Consider the following 17,171-nt stretch of genomic DNA (forward strand, 5'->3'; position numbering starts at 1 on the left):
GCGGAGGCGAGCCTCAGCCCAGCCTCCCGCCTGCTGAGCTTCCCGCACCTCGGCATTCGCCCCCTCCTGGCCAGCGCTCCCGCCGCCGGGGTTCAGGCTCAGTTCCGTCCGGCAACAGACTGGCGGGCACTCACTCCGCTCCCTGCCCGCGCCCTCCCTGAAGCATCAGAGGGGAAAACAGCGTGGCTCTGGGCTCGGGTGCTGGGGTTGTGATGTCCTCGGAAAGTCAGCTTCAGCCCCAGAACCCCGCGTGTCTGGGAGATGGGCGAGGGTCAGGGACACCAGGTTTGTTCGAGGTGGGGCAACTTCAGTGACGGACCCTCCCGTGAGACCCCTTCCCATCCTCCCAGCTCGGGGGGCCAGTGCTGTGTTTGCTCTGCCGGGGGTGGGGGTGGGGAAAGACCTGGGGGGAGGCGTGTTGGCGGGGGTGGCCCACTGAAAAACCACTGAGCTGCGGGGGCGGGTGGTGGCTCGGGGATCCGGGACAGCCTCCGGGAGGCAGTCGATCCCCTACTCAGCGCCCCCTCCGCCCACTCGGATTCTCTCGGGTAGGGGGAAAGGGGGCGGGGAGCAGAGGTGTCCCTCTGACGGCGGCAGAAGAGAGGCAGACAGACTGACAGACACGTAGACCAACAGTGCGGCCCCAGGGTTCGTCCCCAGACTCCCTCGCTCATTTGTTGGCGACTGGGGCTCAGCGCAGCGAAGCCCGATGTGGTCCGGAGGCAGTGGGAAGGCGCGGGGCTGGGAGGCCGCGGCGGGAGGGAGGAGCAGCCCCGGCAGGCTCAGGTGAAACCCCCACCCCGTCCCTCGGCCCCCTCCTCCTAAAGACCTGTTCATGTCCGGGGAACCCCGACCGAATTGGAAAGTGGTTCCACTTTGTAACTCCGCAAGTTGGTTGCAAAGCAGCATTCACCTTCCTTCCTCCCAACCATCTCTCCTCCTCGGTTACTCCCCCACCCCACCTCCTGCCCTCCCCGCTCTCGGTTCCCTCCTCCTTCCCCACCCCTCCACCTCCTCCCCGCGCTCCGCTGGTACCCCACAAAAAATGGGGGTGGGGGTGTCCAAGGGAGGGGGGAAATGCTTTGGTTCTCGTCTCTGCCTCTCTCTCTCTCTCTTTGAGACCTAAAAATCCTGACAAGTGAAACTTAAAGGTGTTTACCTTGTCATCAGCATGTAAGCTAATTATCTCGGGCAAGATGTAGGCTTCTATTGTCTTGTTGCTTTAGCGCTTACGCCCCGCCTCTGGTGGCTGCCTAAAACCTGGCGCCGGGCTAAAACAAACGCGAGGCAGCCCCCGAGCCTCCACTCAAGCCAATTAAGGAGGACTCGGTCCACTCCGTTACGTGTACATCCAACAAGATCGGCGTTAAGGTAACACCAGAATATTTGGCAAAGGGAGAAAAAAAAGCAGCTAGGCTTCGCCTTCCCCCTCTCCCTTTTTTTTCCTCCTCTTCCTTCCTCCTCCAGCCGCCGCCGAATCATGTCGATGAGTCCAAAGCACACGACTCCGTTCTCAGTGTCTGACATCTTGAGTCCCCTGGAGGAAAGCTACAAGAAAGTGGGCATGGAGGGCGGCGGCCTGGGGGCTCCGCTGGCGGCGTACAGGCAGGGCCAGGCGGCACCGCCGGCCGCGGCCATGCAGCAGCACGCCGTGGGGCACCACGGCGCAGTCACCGCCGCCTACCACATGACGGCGGCGGGGGTGCCCCAGCTCTCGCACTCCGCCGTGGGGGGCTACTGCAACGGCAACCTGGGCAACATGAGCGAGCTGCCGCCGTACCAGGACACCATGAGGAACAGCGCCTCTGGCCCCGGATGGTACGGCGCCAACCCAGACCCGCGCTTCCCCGCCAGTAAGTGAGGCCGCCCCACTGCGGGGCCGCGGGCTGAGCTCAAGAGATGAGGCGAGAGCCGTCCAGAAGGCGCGGGGCCGGCAGGCTTCGCGCTGGGCATCAGGGAGGGCGGCCCGGCAGCGGCGCTAGGGACTTGGGTGCGGGAGCTGGGGATGCTTCCCCCTGCTCGGCTGGGGATCCAAGAACAGGCACTTGGTAGCGCTGGGGTCCTGCGGTCAGATGCGGGTACTCGGCGTTTCCTAGGCGCGGTAGACTGGCAGTTCTGTTCCGCGCAGAAGACCTCGGGGAGCCGAGGGAAGCGACCCCGAGCTCAAGGAGCAGGGGCGAGCAGAGCGCGGAGAGGCTAGGCCCGGCCAGGAGGGAGGCTGCCCTGTTGCGAGGCGTTAGAGCGCCCGTTCCGGCCCTCTCTCCAGCGGAGTCTGGGCAGGTGGGAGGACTCGCAATTCCAGAGGGGACTCTAAGGGGCCGAGCAGGTGCCCTCACTGAGGCCGACAGGAGAGAAGCCAAGAGGCAAAGCGTCTGGGGGCTCCAGCTTTTGGAAGTCAACACCCCCTTTCCTAACCTCTCCAAATTGGGGTCTACCGTCGGACCCCAGATCCCGGCCTGAGCCCAGTTCGCCGCCTGTGGCCAGCTGATCCCATTGCTCTGACCCGGGCTGGGCACGAAAGGAGCAGAAGCGGCCTTTCCCCCAATGCGTCTTTTGGTTCGAAAGAGGGAACTGAGACTGAGGGAGGGTAGCCAGGGTTGAGGCTGTAAGCGCTCTAGTGCAGCCCTCGACGGCACGGCCTGGGTCAGGCGCTGGCAGTTCCCCGCGGATGGGCCTCTTGGGGCCCAGCGCTAGGCTGCCTGGGTCAGGAGGGCGCCGTCGGGTTGGGGCGGGCGGGGAGGGCCAATGGCGCGGAAAACAGGGGTGGCCTGGCTCGGCCTGGCCCCGGCCGACGCTGTGCGTTTGTCGCTTACAGTCTCCCGCTTCATGGGCCCGGCGAGCGGCATGAACATGAGCGGCATGGGCGGCCTGGGCTCGCTGGGGGACGTGAGCAAGAACATGGCCCCGCTGCCAAGCGCGCCGCGCAGGAAGCGCCGAGTGCTCTTCTCGCAGGCGCAGGTGTACGAGCTGGAGCGACGCTTCAAGCAACAGAAGTACCTGTCGGCGCCGGAGCGCGAGCACCTGGCCAGCATGATCCACCTGACCCCCACGCAGGTCAAGATCTGGTTCCAGAACCACCGCTACAAAATGAAGCGCCAGGCTAAGGACAAGGCGGCGCAGCAGCAACTGCAGCAGGACAGCGGCGGCGGCGGGGGCGGCGGGGGCGCCGGGTGCCCGCAGCAGCAACAGGCTCAGCAGCAGTCGCCGCGACGTGTGGCGGTGCCGGTCCTGGTGAAAGACGGCAAACCGTGCCAGGCGGGTGCCCCCGCGCCGGGCGCCGCCAGCCTACAAGGCCACGCGCAGCAGCAGGCGCAGCAGCAGGCGCAGGCAGCGCAGGCGGCGGCAGCGGCCATCTCCGTGGGCAGCGGTGGCGCTGGCCTTGGCGCACACCCGGGCCACCAGCCAGGCAGTGCAGGCCAGTCTCCGGACCTGGCGCACCACGCCGCCAGCCCCGCGGCGCTGCAGGGCCAGGTATCCAGCCTGTCCCACCTGAACTCCTCGGGCTCGGACTACGGCACCATGTCCTGCTCCACCTTGCTATATGGTCGGACCTGGTGAGAGGACGCCGGGCCGGCCCTAGCCCAGCGCTCTGCCTCACCACTTCCCTCCTGCCCGCCACACAGACCACCATCCACCGCTGCTCCACACGCTTCGACTTTTCTTAAGAACCTGGCCGCGTTTAGACCAAGGAACAAAAAAACCACAAAGGCCAAACTGCTGGACGTCTTTCTTTCTTTTTTTCCCCCCCTAAAATTTGTGGGTTTTTTTTTTTTTTTAAGAAAATAAAAACAACCAAGCGCATCCAATCTCTTAAGGAATCTTTAAGCAGAGAAGGGCATAAAACAGCTTTGGGGTTGTCGTTTTTGGCGATTCAAATGGGTTTCCCACGCTAGGGCGGGGCACAGATTGGAGAGGGCTCTGTGACATGGCTCTGGACTCTAAAGACCAAACTTCACTCTGGGCACACTCTGCCAGCAAAGTGGACTCGCTTGTAAATACCAGGATTTTTTTTTTTTTTTTTTTTTTTTTGAAGGGAGGACAGGAGCTGGGGAGAGGAAAGAGTCTTCGACATAACCCACTTGTCACTGACACAAAGGAAGTGCCCCCTCCCCAGCACCCTCTGGCCGCCTAGGCTCAGCGGTGACTGCCCTCCGCGAAAATTGTTTGTTTGATGTGAACTTGTAGCTGTAAAACGCTGTCAAAAGTTGGACTAAATGCCTAGTTTTTAGTAATCTGTACATTTTCTTGTAAAAAGAAAAACCACTCCCAGTCCCCAGCCCTTCACATTTTTTTATGGGCATTGACAAATCTGTGTATATTATTTGGCAGTTTGGTATTTGCGGCGTCAGTCTTTTTCTGTTGTAACTTATGTAGATATTTGGCTTAAATATAGTTCCTAAGAAGCTTCTAATAAATTATACAAATTAAAAAGATTCTTTTTCTGATTAAAATCCTCCTTTTTGTTTGGTTTTGATTTGGCTTTAAATGGCTTTGAGGGCGGGGGCTTGGGAGGATCTTGTCTCTGGTCTGATGAGATTCAAATTGTTTGGGTTTGAGCTCAAAGGATTCTGAACCGGTTAAGGAGGTAAGGAGGCCAGGCCGAGAGTCCTTGCCCCACAGGAAGAGGGAGTTTTGTTCTTCCTTAGAAATTGTGTGGAACCAAACCTGGAGCAGTCCTGAGACTGCAGTGGAGGACCGAAATACCAAACTACTTCCACCAAAAGGGAGAGGGAGAGAGAAAGAGAAAGAGACCAAAGAATTCATTTTCTGAGTCAGGCTTCTGTTGATAGGAGTTTCAGAAGTATCTACTGTGGTCTCACAAACCTGAGCCAAAGTTTTAAAACAGTGAGAGAGGACACCCATTTTAAATAACTCTGAGTGAGTTATGGTTTTTAGCGAATGGATCGCCTCTGTAGATTTGAACATCAAATCTTTATTTCTAATCCGTGGCTGAGCTCCTTCACAGAATTCGGTGCGAGGCTGTTTTCAAAAGTGAGGAAGTCATTCTGGGGTCTTATTTTTCTGCCCTAAAACAGGGATCCCTCTCGGGGACCAGCAGCAGACACCCACAGCCCCTGCTGCTTTTGGCTCCTTTGGCCTCCAATGGAGTAACACTGGGTGACAGGCCTGAGGACGTCCCAGGAAGGACTTTGTGAGCTGAGATTTCACTCTTTGTTGTACCGGTTTTTCTCTCTGGGATCCTAAATTTTTGTAGTAATGAATCTTTCTCCTGTTTGCGGTTCGTCACCTCCCAGCCACTACCTCCCATGCCACGCAAAAAAAAAAAAAAAAAAAAAAAAAAAAATCATTTTTGATTCCTTCTTCCAACCTCTAATTTCCTGGTTTCCTCAGTGCTTAGCGTTTGTGTTGGGAGACCCATCAGGGATGAGAGGGAGGGGAGAAGGAATGGTTTTGAACATAGAAAAACTGTAGTCCCTGGATGGGCTGTAGCCCCTTCCGGGTCACCCTTGCCAAATCTACAGACGAAAGGCAGCTGAGCGAGCTGAGCGAGCTGCGGTCAGATGCCCCTCCCAGCACTTTCCTCTAGGCCTGGAAGTACTGGATTATGGGCACTTGATTCTTATTTGGCATGTACTCACTTCTCGCCTAGATTTTCAACTTTCTTTTTCTTCCTTTCTTTCCCTCTTTCATTTCATTATGTCTGCATCTCTTCCCAATCCCTCCCTCCCGCTCCCCCACCAACAACTTGTGAGGAAAGCAGACTGGCCAGGAGTCCTTGCTGCGGTCCCATTAGTCCTCTTTGTTGACTTCCTGGAGGCTCCTCTGGGGTGGTGCCTTAAGACTGGGGGCTAGGCCAGGCTTTCTCCCTCAGAAACCTGGGCCTCACTGCTGAGATACAGTTTCCAATATCCAGAGGGACTCGAAGATACCCAAGAGGATGGTTGGGTCTAGTGAGTGTGCTGGTTGAAAGGCGGGGAAGGGTGATTTTAGCAGGTCTCACATTTTGGAAAACAAACAAAAACCCGTAAAGTTTGACCACTTGCGTTGGAATGGTCAGCTGTGGTTCCGGGACCAGGAGTGTAGGTGGCTAAGGCACCCAGCTCAGGCCGGCCGGGCAGGGGACGTGGATACTGCAGCTGCTGTTTGGCTCTAGGTCCGGATCCCAAGGAATTGGAGCTTCGCTAAACCTGCCCCAGCTTAGCCCAAGCCCGGGCGGGGACCTGGCTGGCAGTGCCCGGCTGTGGTCCAGGCGGCTGCCCCGCACCCTATTCTAGCCGGGAGCAAGCCTTTGGGAGTCACAATTTTAGTAGGCTGTGGTACCTTCGGCCTTATCATCTTTGCAATGCATGGAGTTTCCAACAAATACATTCTTCTCCTCGACGTCTAGAGTCGGCATAGTTTGAAGTCTGTTTACTTGTCCTGGGGAAAGGTGAACTCAGTTGGGTTTGGGGACCGAGACAAACAGGACTTCAGTCTCTTTCTTCCCCATCAATCACGCTAGCTCCATCCGCTCCCGCTCCCGGCTAGGGGACTTGTCGCAGCTGCAGGAAGAGACCTAGAACGCAATCTGAAGCTTTTCATTAGGGAAATAGGTGGCGCTGGGAGCAGTGCAAGAGGGTTCCGCAACCTGGGGACACCCTCCGCCCCTACAGTACCGTCGGCTTCTGGAAAGCCGACCGTCTTCCTTTCCGGGAATCTCCTGCATCAACTCATGCCCAATTTCTGGCCTCCCCTCTCGGAGAAATCGGCATTCTGAGGATGCCCTTGGCACTGAGGTGCTTGGAAGCTTCGGAGGTTTGGGAGCAAGTACAGTTCACCCCGAGATCACTGCGAAGCTTTGCCTCCGCCAAAGTACCCTACCAATCCCTAGGCCCCAACGGCTGCGAGGAGTGGGGGAGATTTTGCACACTGCACCCCCCCTTCCTCCTCTCCCCACCCCCACTTCGCCATGTAAACACGAGGACTTTCTCGAGAGCCTTGGAGAGCCGCTCTAGTGGCTTCGGGCCCTGAAACCCCAGACTGGGCTTGTTTGATGTTTAGCATCCCAAAGCGGCTCCCCACCCTGGCCCCAGCCTGGGAACTGGGAGCTGTGGGCAGGAGAGGAAGGAAAGCAGCTCTCTCAGCTAGCAAGGGGGTCAGGGACTGGGCCAAGCTCAGAAGAGGGGAGAAGAGCGAGACAGATATGCTCTGAGTAGGGGAGACAGGGATCCCGGGCTGTTGCGGCTACCAACAAGGGCACACACTGCGGTCCTCAAGGCCAGGAGGCGGATGGGGGCAGGGAATGCCTCAGCCAACAGGGCAGGGGCTCGGCCCTGCTGCTGGCCCGGTGGGAAGTAGCCTGGGGCCCAGCGAATGAAATCCGAGTCAGGCCCGGGCAGTCTCCGCTAGAAACGCTCTGGGCACGCACTCCTGGAGACGCGGATGCCCCGGGCGCTCCAGACCTGTGTCCTTGTAGGAGGCTTCTTCCCGAAGCTTAGAGTTTGGCCTTTCATAGGGAAAGACTTGCTCGGGAGCCTTCTAAGGAATTTTAAATCTTCCTGGGCCAGGGCTAGGGAGCGAGCTCTAGTGACAGTGTCTTGGTTTGGCATCCAACTCTCCAAATTTGAGGCCGCAGAGAAGAATTCTCAGACTTAGAGGCCGCACAGCCTTCAGCGCGCTCACCGCGTCCAGGCGTCAGCGAGGGGCTATCTCGAGGCGCGACTGCACAAAAGGTAGCGCGAATCTCTTCTCAGGCGATCCAGATAAGAGGAAATGAGAGCGGGGTTTTCTGACTTCCAACTCATTAGGGACCAGGTAAGGTCAATGCTTTCTCTATTATGTCTTTATCTTAAAAGCGGGTCAATTTAAGATAAGGGAAAAAAAATCCAGGATCTGTGTGAACCGTGCTGATAAAGACTGACCCCTTTTCTGAACTAAAAGCAAGCCAGGCAGACATTCATTTTCTATAAACAAGAGAGTTGTTAGAAGCTGCCTTGAATTCTGATCGTGTGTCTCCAGACATCGCTCTCCCTTCCCTGCTCCCCACCCCCCAGTTATTAGCGCGAGGAAGCGGAGTAGACGATTTTATTTGTGGAGAAGTAGGAAGCCTATTGGGAGATGAGAATCTGAGATGATATGGTTCTCAGGCATGGGCTACTGGCTTGTTTAGTTCAACTAGGACTTTCTTTTCGAATGGAAGGAAAGTGACAGACACGGGTATTGGGAGGGAGGAGGCTGAATGTTTTCTCTGCTGTTAGATCCTGGTTAGGAGACGCTGGACACCACGTTCCTCTGGCTCTCCCTGCCTTCCTGGCTGGCGCGTTCCTCCTCGTGCAGTTGTGTTTCTGAGACTTCAGGCCACCCTCTGTGGGGCCCAATTTAGTAGCTTACCTCAACTTGGAGCACAGGAAAGTTTTCTGGTGCCCCTTCGGCCAGTTGCTTCTAGAAGGAGTCATTTTCAGTCACCCTGTCTGGAAAGTTTGTCCACCCAAGCTGAGGGAATTGGATATGGATGGGAGTAGATGAAAGTAAGTTTTACTGAAGGGGTTCTGCATGTGCCCTTATCCTCACCTCATGTAGTTGTGTTTCTGAACTTTCTTTAATGAATCTCAAAGGAATGGAGAAAGAGCAGGCTCAGCAACTTGGCAGCACAGCTCTTGCCTCAGCTGAAGCCATAGCTGAAGTGGCTGGCTGCATTTCTCTCTGATAGTGACCTAATGCCCAACTTGGTGGGCATCGAGGCATGATCCTGGGTTCCTGTGCCTCTCCTCGTTTGATAATGTTTCCCGTTTGACCTCTGCTACCTAAGCATTTATTACCCTTGTTATTATGAGTTGTAGCCAAGTTTTGGAAAGGGTTAGATTTAAATCCATTTTGCTGTTTTGTCTATTTTTGTTATTTGTAGGACACTTCAACATAAATTGATCACAGTGCTCTGCCTGAAATATAAATAAAACATAACATAAATGTAGCAGGCAAAAGGACTTGTTAAAGAAAACTCTTGCCTCCCACATAAAATTCACATCTGATTCTGCTTACTCTGTAAGTGATTGCACACAGATTTCTATGTATTTATATGCATGTGTGTAAAGAGGTATATATACATATGTATCTATCTTATACACACGTATATACAAATATCGATCTATCTTACATGCATATATTTATTTTATAAGACATTCAAAGGGAAAAATTGTAATATAGAATTCTCAGAGATTTTACAGAACCCGTTAGATGCAAGAACATTGAATAAATTCACTACCTCAATTAAGGTGTCTCATTAGCTTCCCTGAAAAATTCAGATAGACCAAAACCCTTTAGTTTTACCCACTTTAAGTCAGAATATTTATTTATTGTCATGTGAAACTCTGGATAACTAATTATGTTTTAGGAAATATTGAAATTTTTTCCTAAAGAATTTGAACTTGGTGTCTGAGACACAGCTGTGGATAAGACTTCTTGAGGCATTCTGTAACAAAAAAGATATTGTCCCTTGCTGAACTTATCCACCTATAAAAATCATGGGTATAAATACTACTGCCCTGGGACAACAACAGCAACAAACAAATGAAAACTGTTTCTGCTCTGCATTTGTTGGAAACGTCCTCTTGATTTCAGCCTTTAAGCCTTCACATAGTAGTGGAAATAAGAATGCAGGTCTGAGTGTTGTCTGACAGCAAGGAAAAAGGCAAACTTTTTTTCCTCTCCCCTTTCCCCTCTATTTCACACATTTCTAGAGAATCCGGTCTTTGATTGTTAGACCTTGCTGTTAGTAACAGCAGGCTGTTGGTGGAGTGTTAAATATTCTATTTCTAGAGTATTGGTGATTGCTGATCATTCATTTCTAAAAACTCAGAGATATCAGGCCATGAAGTATCTTTGGATATCCTTCCCCTTTCCCTGTGCTCTGGATCCAGTCTATGGAAAATGACCCACAACAGGTTGGCCTCTACCTTTTCTGCATTCTCCCTCCTAATGCTACTGCTCTAAAGGTCCAAAGCTCTAGGAAAACAAGACTTTATTTGGCTCACGTGCTACTGATTTACCTGATCTCTCCAGCACACACGGGGCTGAGTGCGCGCGCGCAGAAGAAAACCTGGGAATTACCGTAATGACACGAAGAGGACCGAGAGCTAGTTCCTCTGAGCTGACTGCACGCTCTGCCATAAACCTGGAGACTCAGTCAGTGTCTAAAGGAACTCGATATACCTATGTGTAAAGCGAACCTTCCAAAGTTATGGTCCCAACAGAGGCTTCCAGAGCATTAGATCTCTAAAGAGACTTGCAGCGACAGACTTTTCTAGAGGAGACTCAAGCCGCAGAGGATTAAATCTCTCTCTCTACCTGGCCACTTGATGGTGCCTCAAGGTCTGCAAGACCTGGGTTGCAACTAAGGGCCTGGGGGGGCTGTGCAGTGACAGCTTCTTCCTTCCCTTCTGATTCTACTTCAGAAAGAATTGCAACTCTCAAACCACTGTGGTGCACACAGCACACATTCCTACTGCAAGCCACAGCAAACAGAAGTTGTAGCTAGTTCATCACTACCCACTGACCTGGCAGTATTAACTGAAATGTTGATTACTGCTCCCTGGCCGTACTGTTCCCTGGCAGGACTCCTGAGTCTGGGCCTGGGTGCAGTAAACTCCGGAAGTGCTGCATTGTATCATACCTACAACTCACACAATAGATAAAGCTCAGACATCTCTCTACACATCTACATAGTCCATTCACTTCATACTGAAATCAAACAGAAAAACTTTTTAGAAATATTTAACAAAAAGCCAACCCACTCATGGCCATCATTTAGCACTGGGTGGGGGTAAAGAGAAAGAGAAACCCTTTGAGATATATGGTAGCATGCAAACATGTTCACATTAACCTTCCTGTATTAATCATTTTCTATCAATTACAATGCCACATCAACACAATTAGTTGTTGAAAATTCTCAACATGGCTAAATACTTAGATTGTATTGGTGGTGCACCTGTGAAAGCTAGTTGGAGGCTGTGTATGTGGTTCTGCTCACTGGAAAGACAGAAGAGAGAAAGGCGGCTGGAAAGGAGACTGGGAGAAAAGAGAAACAACTGTTCCTGCTGAAAGTGTGTGGGCTTCTGAGGGAGGCTGCAGCAGCTGAGAAGTGCTGGTTATATATAGCTAGGTCAAAGTGATGGGGAGGTGGGGGTGATGGTGGATGACTGTTTATATACTGTGCCTGTGGTGTTTGGGGGGTGATCCTAGAGAGAAGGGCCTGGGAGACGGCTGGGAGGTGGTGTGTGTACCATGTCTGAACTTTGGGGCGGTAACACAATGGCAATGTAATTATCTGGCTGAAACATGCTCAAATAGCAAAAAGTTGCAAAATAGATCGACCTCCCAGAGAAGAGACAGAGCTGGTTACAGAGGTCTGCAGCCATCATCCTTTTTTCAATACATTTTAAACAAGAGGATCTAGCGAGTGATTCTGATTCAATACACATAATCAGTTTGCAAGTCTTATTTCCATTTGAAAACAGGGCCATTTGCAATCATAAGAGCCGGACACGCTGAAAGATACGGAGCGCATTCCGAGCAGATGATGGGTGACAGAATCTGTAGGCAAGCACTAAATATTTTCTTCCAGCTTCAGACCTTGGGCATCAGTCTTCGGTCCCGAAGTATTTTAAACGGAATATTCCTGTTGAATATATAATTTAATTGCTTAGAAAATGGAGACTCCATGGTTGGGAGGAAAAAACCGGCAAGAAACGTGACAGAGAAACCTTGTTGATTGTGCTTCTCCGCGGTACTGGTTAACAGTCATTTAACGAAGAGTCTACCCATTGGGTAGAAGACTTGATGGAAAAATTGAATTGGTTTTTAAGGGAATGGCCGCCAGAAGGGGTTGCCGGGGTTAACATTCTCAGGCTAGAGCTGCGAATCCCTGGCTGGGTGTGGCCAGGACTGGCAGGGAGTCTGCGGGGCCTTCAGGGAAGCCCAGGGACAACTCTGCGACCTCCCAACGACGCCTCCAAAGACCTGGGGGCCCCTCGCGGCCCAGCTGTTCCAAATGGGTTGCCAAGTGTCTAAACTAGAAGTGTGGGCACTTGAAATCGCGAGCTGTCTTAGGGTCTCTCGCTGCGAAAGTTTGATTTCCAGGACCAAGAGAAGCAGCTGTCCCAGGCGCTTAGTTTCCTGCCCCGCAGCCTCATCCTCCCTGCATCCCCCACCTCTCAGTCTCCCCAGTCCCAGTCCTTACCCCGCCCATCCGCGGCCTCTCTCCCGACACCCAGCGGGCAGCCTGGCTGTCGGCCCCCGCCCGCCCCGCGTCCCCGCGTCCTCACGTCCCCGCGTCCCCACGTCCCCGCGCCCCGCCCCGCCCCGCCCCTGCCCAGGCTGTTCCTCCAGTTCCCGCGCTGGGAACAGCCTCGGCCGCGCGCCCCCTGCGGACGCGGCCCCCAATCCCTCCTGGAGATCACACCGGCAAGTCTGGTGTGCGGAAGAGTAGAAACTTCCCGGGAATTTAGATCCCAGAATATACAAATATTAGTTCACTAGGTCACGACGATGATGCAAACTCCAACTTGTAGGGATTTAAAAAAAAGATCTTAACGCACAATCTTTCTTTGTACAAATAAACGAAACCAAACAAAGCCAGCGAAGTACTGCTGTTTCCCTGGGGAATTTTCTTAAGGAAAAGAGAGATTCCGTCTCTGCCCAGATACCAACATCTAACGAATTTTCTAGGAGACTGAAACTCAAATTAATAATAGTATGTGCTTAATGCTAATTCCATTTTTATTTCAAAGAAGGATAATTTATCAGCCTCTTCAAAGTGGTGCCTCGTAGGCAGGTGCTGTGCTTTTGGATATCCTTGTAAAGCATTTTTGCTTCTGGGAAGATCTCAGAAGAACCAATAGATAAGGTGTGTGTATGTCGGTGGATGGAGGTGGGATTCTTTACAGCTCATGGCCCTGCTTGTTCAATTTCATGCAAAACTCATTCTAAAAGCCCAGAGTTCTCTTTAATAGGGGCCAAATGGCAAGAACCCCAAAGATCTAAATATTTCATTCTTCCTCCCTATACCTCCTTCACTGCGCCTTCCACCCCCAGCTATAAATTCTAGATTTTTTTTTTCTGTCTCTAGAACCCATCCTGTGGATAATTGAGAGTGACCCAGAGGCACTAATCTGCCCTGGGGTGAGGTGGGGGTGGCAGTGGAGGTAAGGCCTCCCACAAGCTCCCTGGTTCTGCAAACTGGGAGGACAGAACTCCTACAACTGGCAGGAGGTGAGGGGGATGCTGGGACCCACAGGACCTAGTCTGATAGGGGAAAGGGAAACAGGCTCCCATGACTGAGGACACAGCCTCAGACCAGGCTTGGCTGGGTGGACAGGAATGTGGTGCCCCAAAGCAGCAGAGATCCAGGACAGGAAGTTGCAGTCATCTGACAGCCCCATAGAGATACATTGCCCACATGACTATTTTTAGAAGTGGTTGTGATTTGTGTTGATCCCTTCACACGCTCCCAGGCCCAGGATGCACAGGCGCTCGCTAACCCAAATCTTCAGGTGCAATCCCAGTCAGAAAGAAGAAACTTCAGCCTGCCCTCCTCAGGAAGACCCCTCCTGCCTCCCCAGTGTAGGTGTGTGAGACCCTCATTAGGACCCCAAGATCATGTGCAGAAGCATCAAACATCTTATTCTTGTATTTACAGCCTGGTGTGACTTTATTATCTACTTTTCATCTATTTCTTCATCCTTCCCCATTTTCCATTTCTTTATTGCAATGCCTATGTTTTCTTTGCTTTCTTGTCCAATTCCAGTCATGGCTGCAGTCCTACTTTATAGGCAACTCGGTATTGTTTATCCTAATGTCAGTACTAAAAGGAAAAGTAGAGAAAGTGGATGGGCTAAGTAATAAAGAATGAAAGTCAGTAAGGTCCATATGGGAGATCAGTTGGGGAGTAAGAAGACCAGAGAACAGCCAAGGTCAGCCTATCAGAGGACTAAGGAGAAAAATGATGGAAGCAAAGCAAAGCCGCAGCGTGGAGAAATTCAATTAATGTCAGTAGATGGGGAAGAATGAGTACAGCCGGGACCCAAGGCATATGCCTCCCCTGGAGGTGCACAGAGAGGGATAAGGAGGAAGCAGATGTGTGTATGGCAGTCTGTCTCTGAGCTGAGGGGCAAAACCTAGAAAAGCTGGCCTTCCCTTCTTCCAGGCTTTAAGAAGGGAAACTGTCCTGCCAGAGCAAATTAAAAGACTGTGGAGTCCAGGGGGCAGGACCAGGAGTTCGTCTGCGGAACCCCAGCCTGCTCCTCCACCCTGGACAGCTCCGGGTTCTGTACTCTGTGGAGGAACAGATTCAAGGGAAGCTGGGGGCAGAGGGCAAGGCCAGGGGAGAGGAAATAGCTTCTAGAAACTTCTGTGGAGACAGGCAAAACTCTTTTTCTGCACACGTGTCCCATCCCTCCTCCCTGTAGTTTGGAGAGGGCATTTTAGGAAAAGAGCCCCTTGGTTTTCCCCGACCTTGCGGTTAGACAGCGCCCCCTTTATTCTCCGCGAGCGCGGCCTGGACAAAGGCGTCACTTGGAGGGAGCCCCAGCTGCCTGTGAACTCCGAGCGGAATCCACCCCGCTTCCCTAACCCGAGTCGTTTCCCAGGATGGAAGGTGGATCCCGGTTCCCCGTGATCAGGCTAGGCCGCAGGTTCTGGCTGGGCTGCACCCCCCAGGTCCCCGCCCCCAGCCCCCACCCCCTGCCCCGCTGGCCGGGCTCCGCAGGGCTCTCGCAGTTTCGGAGCCCGGGGACCCCGGCGCAGGGGGAGGCCTGGGCTTGCCCGGTGGCTCAGTGTGGAGAGAAGGAGAGGGGAGTCCCCCGCCCCGCACCCTCCAGGCTGCTTGGGGACTTCGAGGGGCTTGGAACCCGGGTACTCCTTTTTATGAGGTTCAACACACTGTGAGATATTTTAGCTGCAACACAACCCTTTTAATGCCCACTATGACACCGACTGTGTGAGCGAGGCCCTTATTTGGTTGGTGAACGCCGGGGTGCACATCAAGACGCTTCCCTGCCTGGCAGGCACAGAACCCTCTCCATGGGCCCCGAGGCGGGAAACCGAGGTAGCTGAGAGGGACCGCGGCCCAGCACCGGCTAGTCTGGGTGGGAGGGCGGCCGCCCAGACTTCCTATGGTCGGCACCCTCTGCTTGGCCCCAGCCTAGAGGCCGCCATTTGAGTCCCCTCCCGGCCGCGGCTCCGCCGTCGGGGCTTTCCCCGGAAAGGCCCAGGCGCCACCTCGCGAAGTCAGCTTGGCTGGCTCCTGAGCCCAGTTCTGTCACCCCAAAGCAAGGGGCAGCACCCGCATCCTTCCTTGGCGACCTGCGCGCTCCCCTCCCTCCCGGTTAATATTCTCCGATAATTTCCGAGGCAAAGATTTCCATTTTTTGGGGCGAATTTGTTTCATCTCTCTTGAATTCAGAAACAGAGCCTTCAAAAGTCTTAATGTGTGTTTATTTTTTCTAGCATTCAAATGAATGCGAAGCCACGGATCGAATCCCGTCACTCTTTGGGGGTTAGCTTCTCCCGATATTTCACACGGAAAACAAAACTGGGTCCCTCTTATTTGTACTTGTCCTTAACCTTTGCAGCAACTGCTGTAGATGCGGCTCTGTCCATTCTCTAATAGATTTTACCAGGGGCTGGTGACAGAGAACTGATTTCTTTTCTATTAGGGTTTAGCACATCTTTGTTGAAGGCCTGTAGAATGACCAGGGATTAGATTTGCATCTCTTAGACGCCCTGTGTGGTCTTTGTGCGAAGCTTGTAACTGTTAAAAATGACTTGTTAGGAAGCGTGTGGGCTCTCATCGCTCTCCTTTTGACAGAATGATTGTGAAATTCAGATTGGCCCTGTAGGATTTAGCCCGCAGATTCCACCTGAACCCTAAGCAATTAGACCCTAATCTCACTGCAATCATATTTGAGTTAGGATTTGTTGCACTTTGTTTACTTCAATTAAAAGCAGTGGAATAATTTTTTCCAGCTTTTAAAGTGAAATCTCCGGGCATAAAACCTTAGGACTTCTTAGAAATGCTTTTGGTAGTGATGGGGATTTCTTTTCCGTGTGGTTTCCTCCAAGTCCTCATGACCACCCCCTTCCTTCTCCCATTTAAGTGACTCCTTTTTTCCCCCTGTTGCTCGCCAACGCATCTTCACAGGGGGCTGAATTCGCGGCGCTTGGGAAGAACCGCGTGGAGATGACGTCCAACTGGAGGGGCGCCCAAGCTCCGGCCGTCGCCCAGGTCCCCGATGGCGATCCTATGTCCCGCTGCCGCGCGGAGCTGACTGGTCCCCGCGTGGGTTTGGGCAGTGGGTGCCAGTCGGGGGTCTTTCTTCCTGCAGCAGAGCGGGCGCTTCTAAGGCTCTGGCCGCCAGCCCCCCGATGCGGCGACTGAGGGGGCGGCGTGGTCAGCCTGACCTCAGCGTGTGTTCCGGTAGCCTCCCGCCCGCGCCCGCAGAGCTGCCCGCAGTGACCGGCTGCGGCCCTACTGCGCAGGGTCGGCTCCAGGGGTGGGGGCGAGCGCTCTTTTTGGCAGGGTCTTCCTCTGAGCCAGCACTGGCCCAGCGGCCGTCGCACCTCCCGAGAGCTCGAGACTTGACTTCTTCATCTCCTCGCTGGGCCCCAGAGGCCCAAAGCCCAGGATTCTGGGCCCAGCCTCCTGCCGGGCTGCACAGGGCCGGTCGCCCAGGTCGTCAGGATCTCTGTCGTTTAACCCCGATGCGGTTCTCAAAAGCTGCCTGCAATTACTATCAAGTCAGGTCACCTTAGTAGTATTTCTTGATCTGTGGCATCTATTTTCTACATTTGTTTAGGTGGTACGACTTTGTCACTTTTATTTACCCAGAACATCTCTTCATTTGGGAGACTTGACAATGACTTTGGGTTATCGTTTGTTCCATTTTGATTCAGGACCACTTATTTGCTCGTAGTGAGTTTGATTCGATTCCCTAAATTACTGCTTCACCTTTCTCAGTTAATATTCATGAGCGAGCGAACTGCAGGATTTAACAAGAGAAACGGAGGACTTCAATGCCATTTATTGTTGCAGGGGGAAGAGGGAGACACCGCTTTTTAAACTACTTAATAAACTTTTAAATAACAGGTGCTCTCATGGTCACTTGACTCAAAGAAGATATTTTTTAAAAATTTAAAAATTTTGTATTTAATTCCGTAAGAATAAAGTCAGCCTGCAA

At 52.9% G+C, this 17,171-nt stretch overlaps 1 protein-coding gene and 1 non-coding gene across 4 annotated transcripts in view; both read left to right on the forward strand.

Moving 5' to 3' along the window:
• The first annotated feature begins 541 nt into the window (after positions 1-541).
• On the forward strand, positions 542-4,451 carry NKX2-1 (NK2 homeobox 1). Of its 3 annotated transcripts, XM_010365332.2 has the most exons (4): positions 542-786; positions 1,227-1,371; positions 1,468-1,853; positions 2,816-4,451. In XM_010365332.2, exons 3-4 carry the CDS (start codon positions 1,481-1,483, stop codon positions 3,556-3,558), a joined length of 1,116 nt encoding a protein of 371 aa, XP_010363634.1. In that variant the 5' UTR covers positions 542-786; positions 1,227-1,371; positions 1,468-1,480; the 3' UTR covers positions 3,559-4,451. The 3 variants fall into 3 exon arrangements, with proteins under 3 accessions (XP_010363634.1, XP_010363633.1, XP_030787474.1); XM_010365331.1 differs by lacking the exon at positions 1,227-1,371; XM_030931614.1 differs by lacking the exon at positions 542-786 and having other exon boundaries at positions 1,199-1,371.
• A 2,542-nt stretch (positions 4,452-6,993) lies between these two features.
• The window catches only part of LOC104663940, a 28,954-nt gene continuing 18,776 nt past the window's right edge, over positions 6,994-17,171 (forward strand). Inside the window, exon 1 of the transcript XR_004057493.1 lies at positions 6,994-7,755. This is a non-coding gene — a transcript (uncharacterized LOC104663940). The remainder of the gene's footprint in view (positions 7,756-17,171) is intronic.

Source organism: Rhinopithecus roxellana, chromosome 5 (assembly GCF_007565055.1).
Source record: "Rhinopithecus roxellana isolate Shanxi Qingling chromosome 5, ASM756505v1, whole genome shotgun sequence".
Lineage (NCBI taxonomy): Eukaryota > Metazoa > Chordata > Mammalia > Primates > Cercopithecidae > Rhinopithecus > Rhinopithecus roxellana.

Bases quoted from the DNA above. Each gene is read 5' to 3' on its own strand.
- NKX2-1 (XM_010365331.1), top strand. From the start codon at position 710: ATGTGGTCCGGAGGCAGTGGGAAGGCGCGGGGCTGGGAGGCCGCGGCG. The intron at 787-1,467 runs GTGAAACCCCCA...TTCCTCCTCCAG, and splicing joins AGCAGCCCCGGCAGGCTCAG to CCGCCGCCGAATCATGTCGA. The intron at 1,854-2,815 runs GTAAGTGAGGCC...TGTCGCTTACAG, and splicing joins AGACCCGCGCTTCCCCGCCA to TCTCCCGCTTCATGGGCCCG.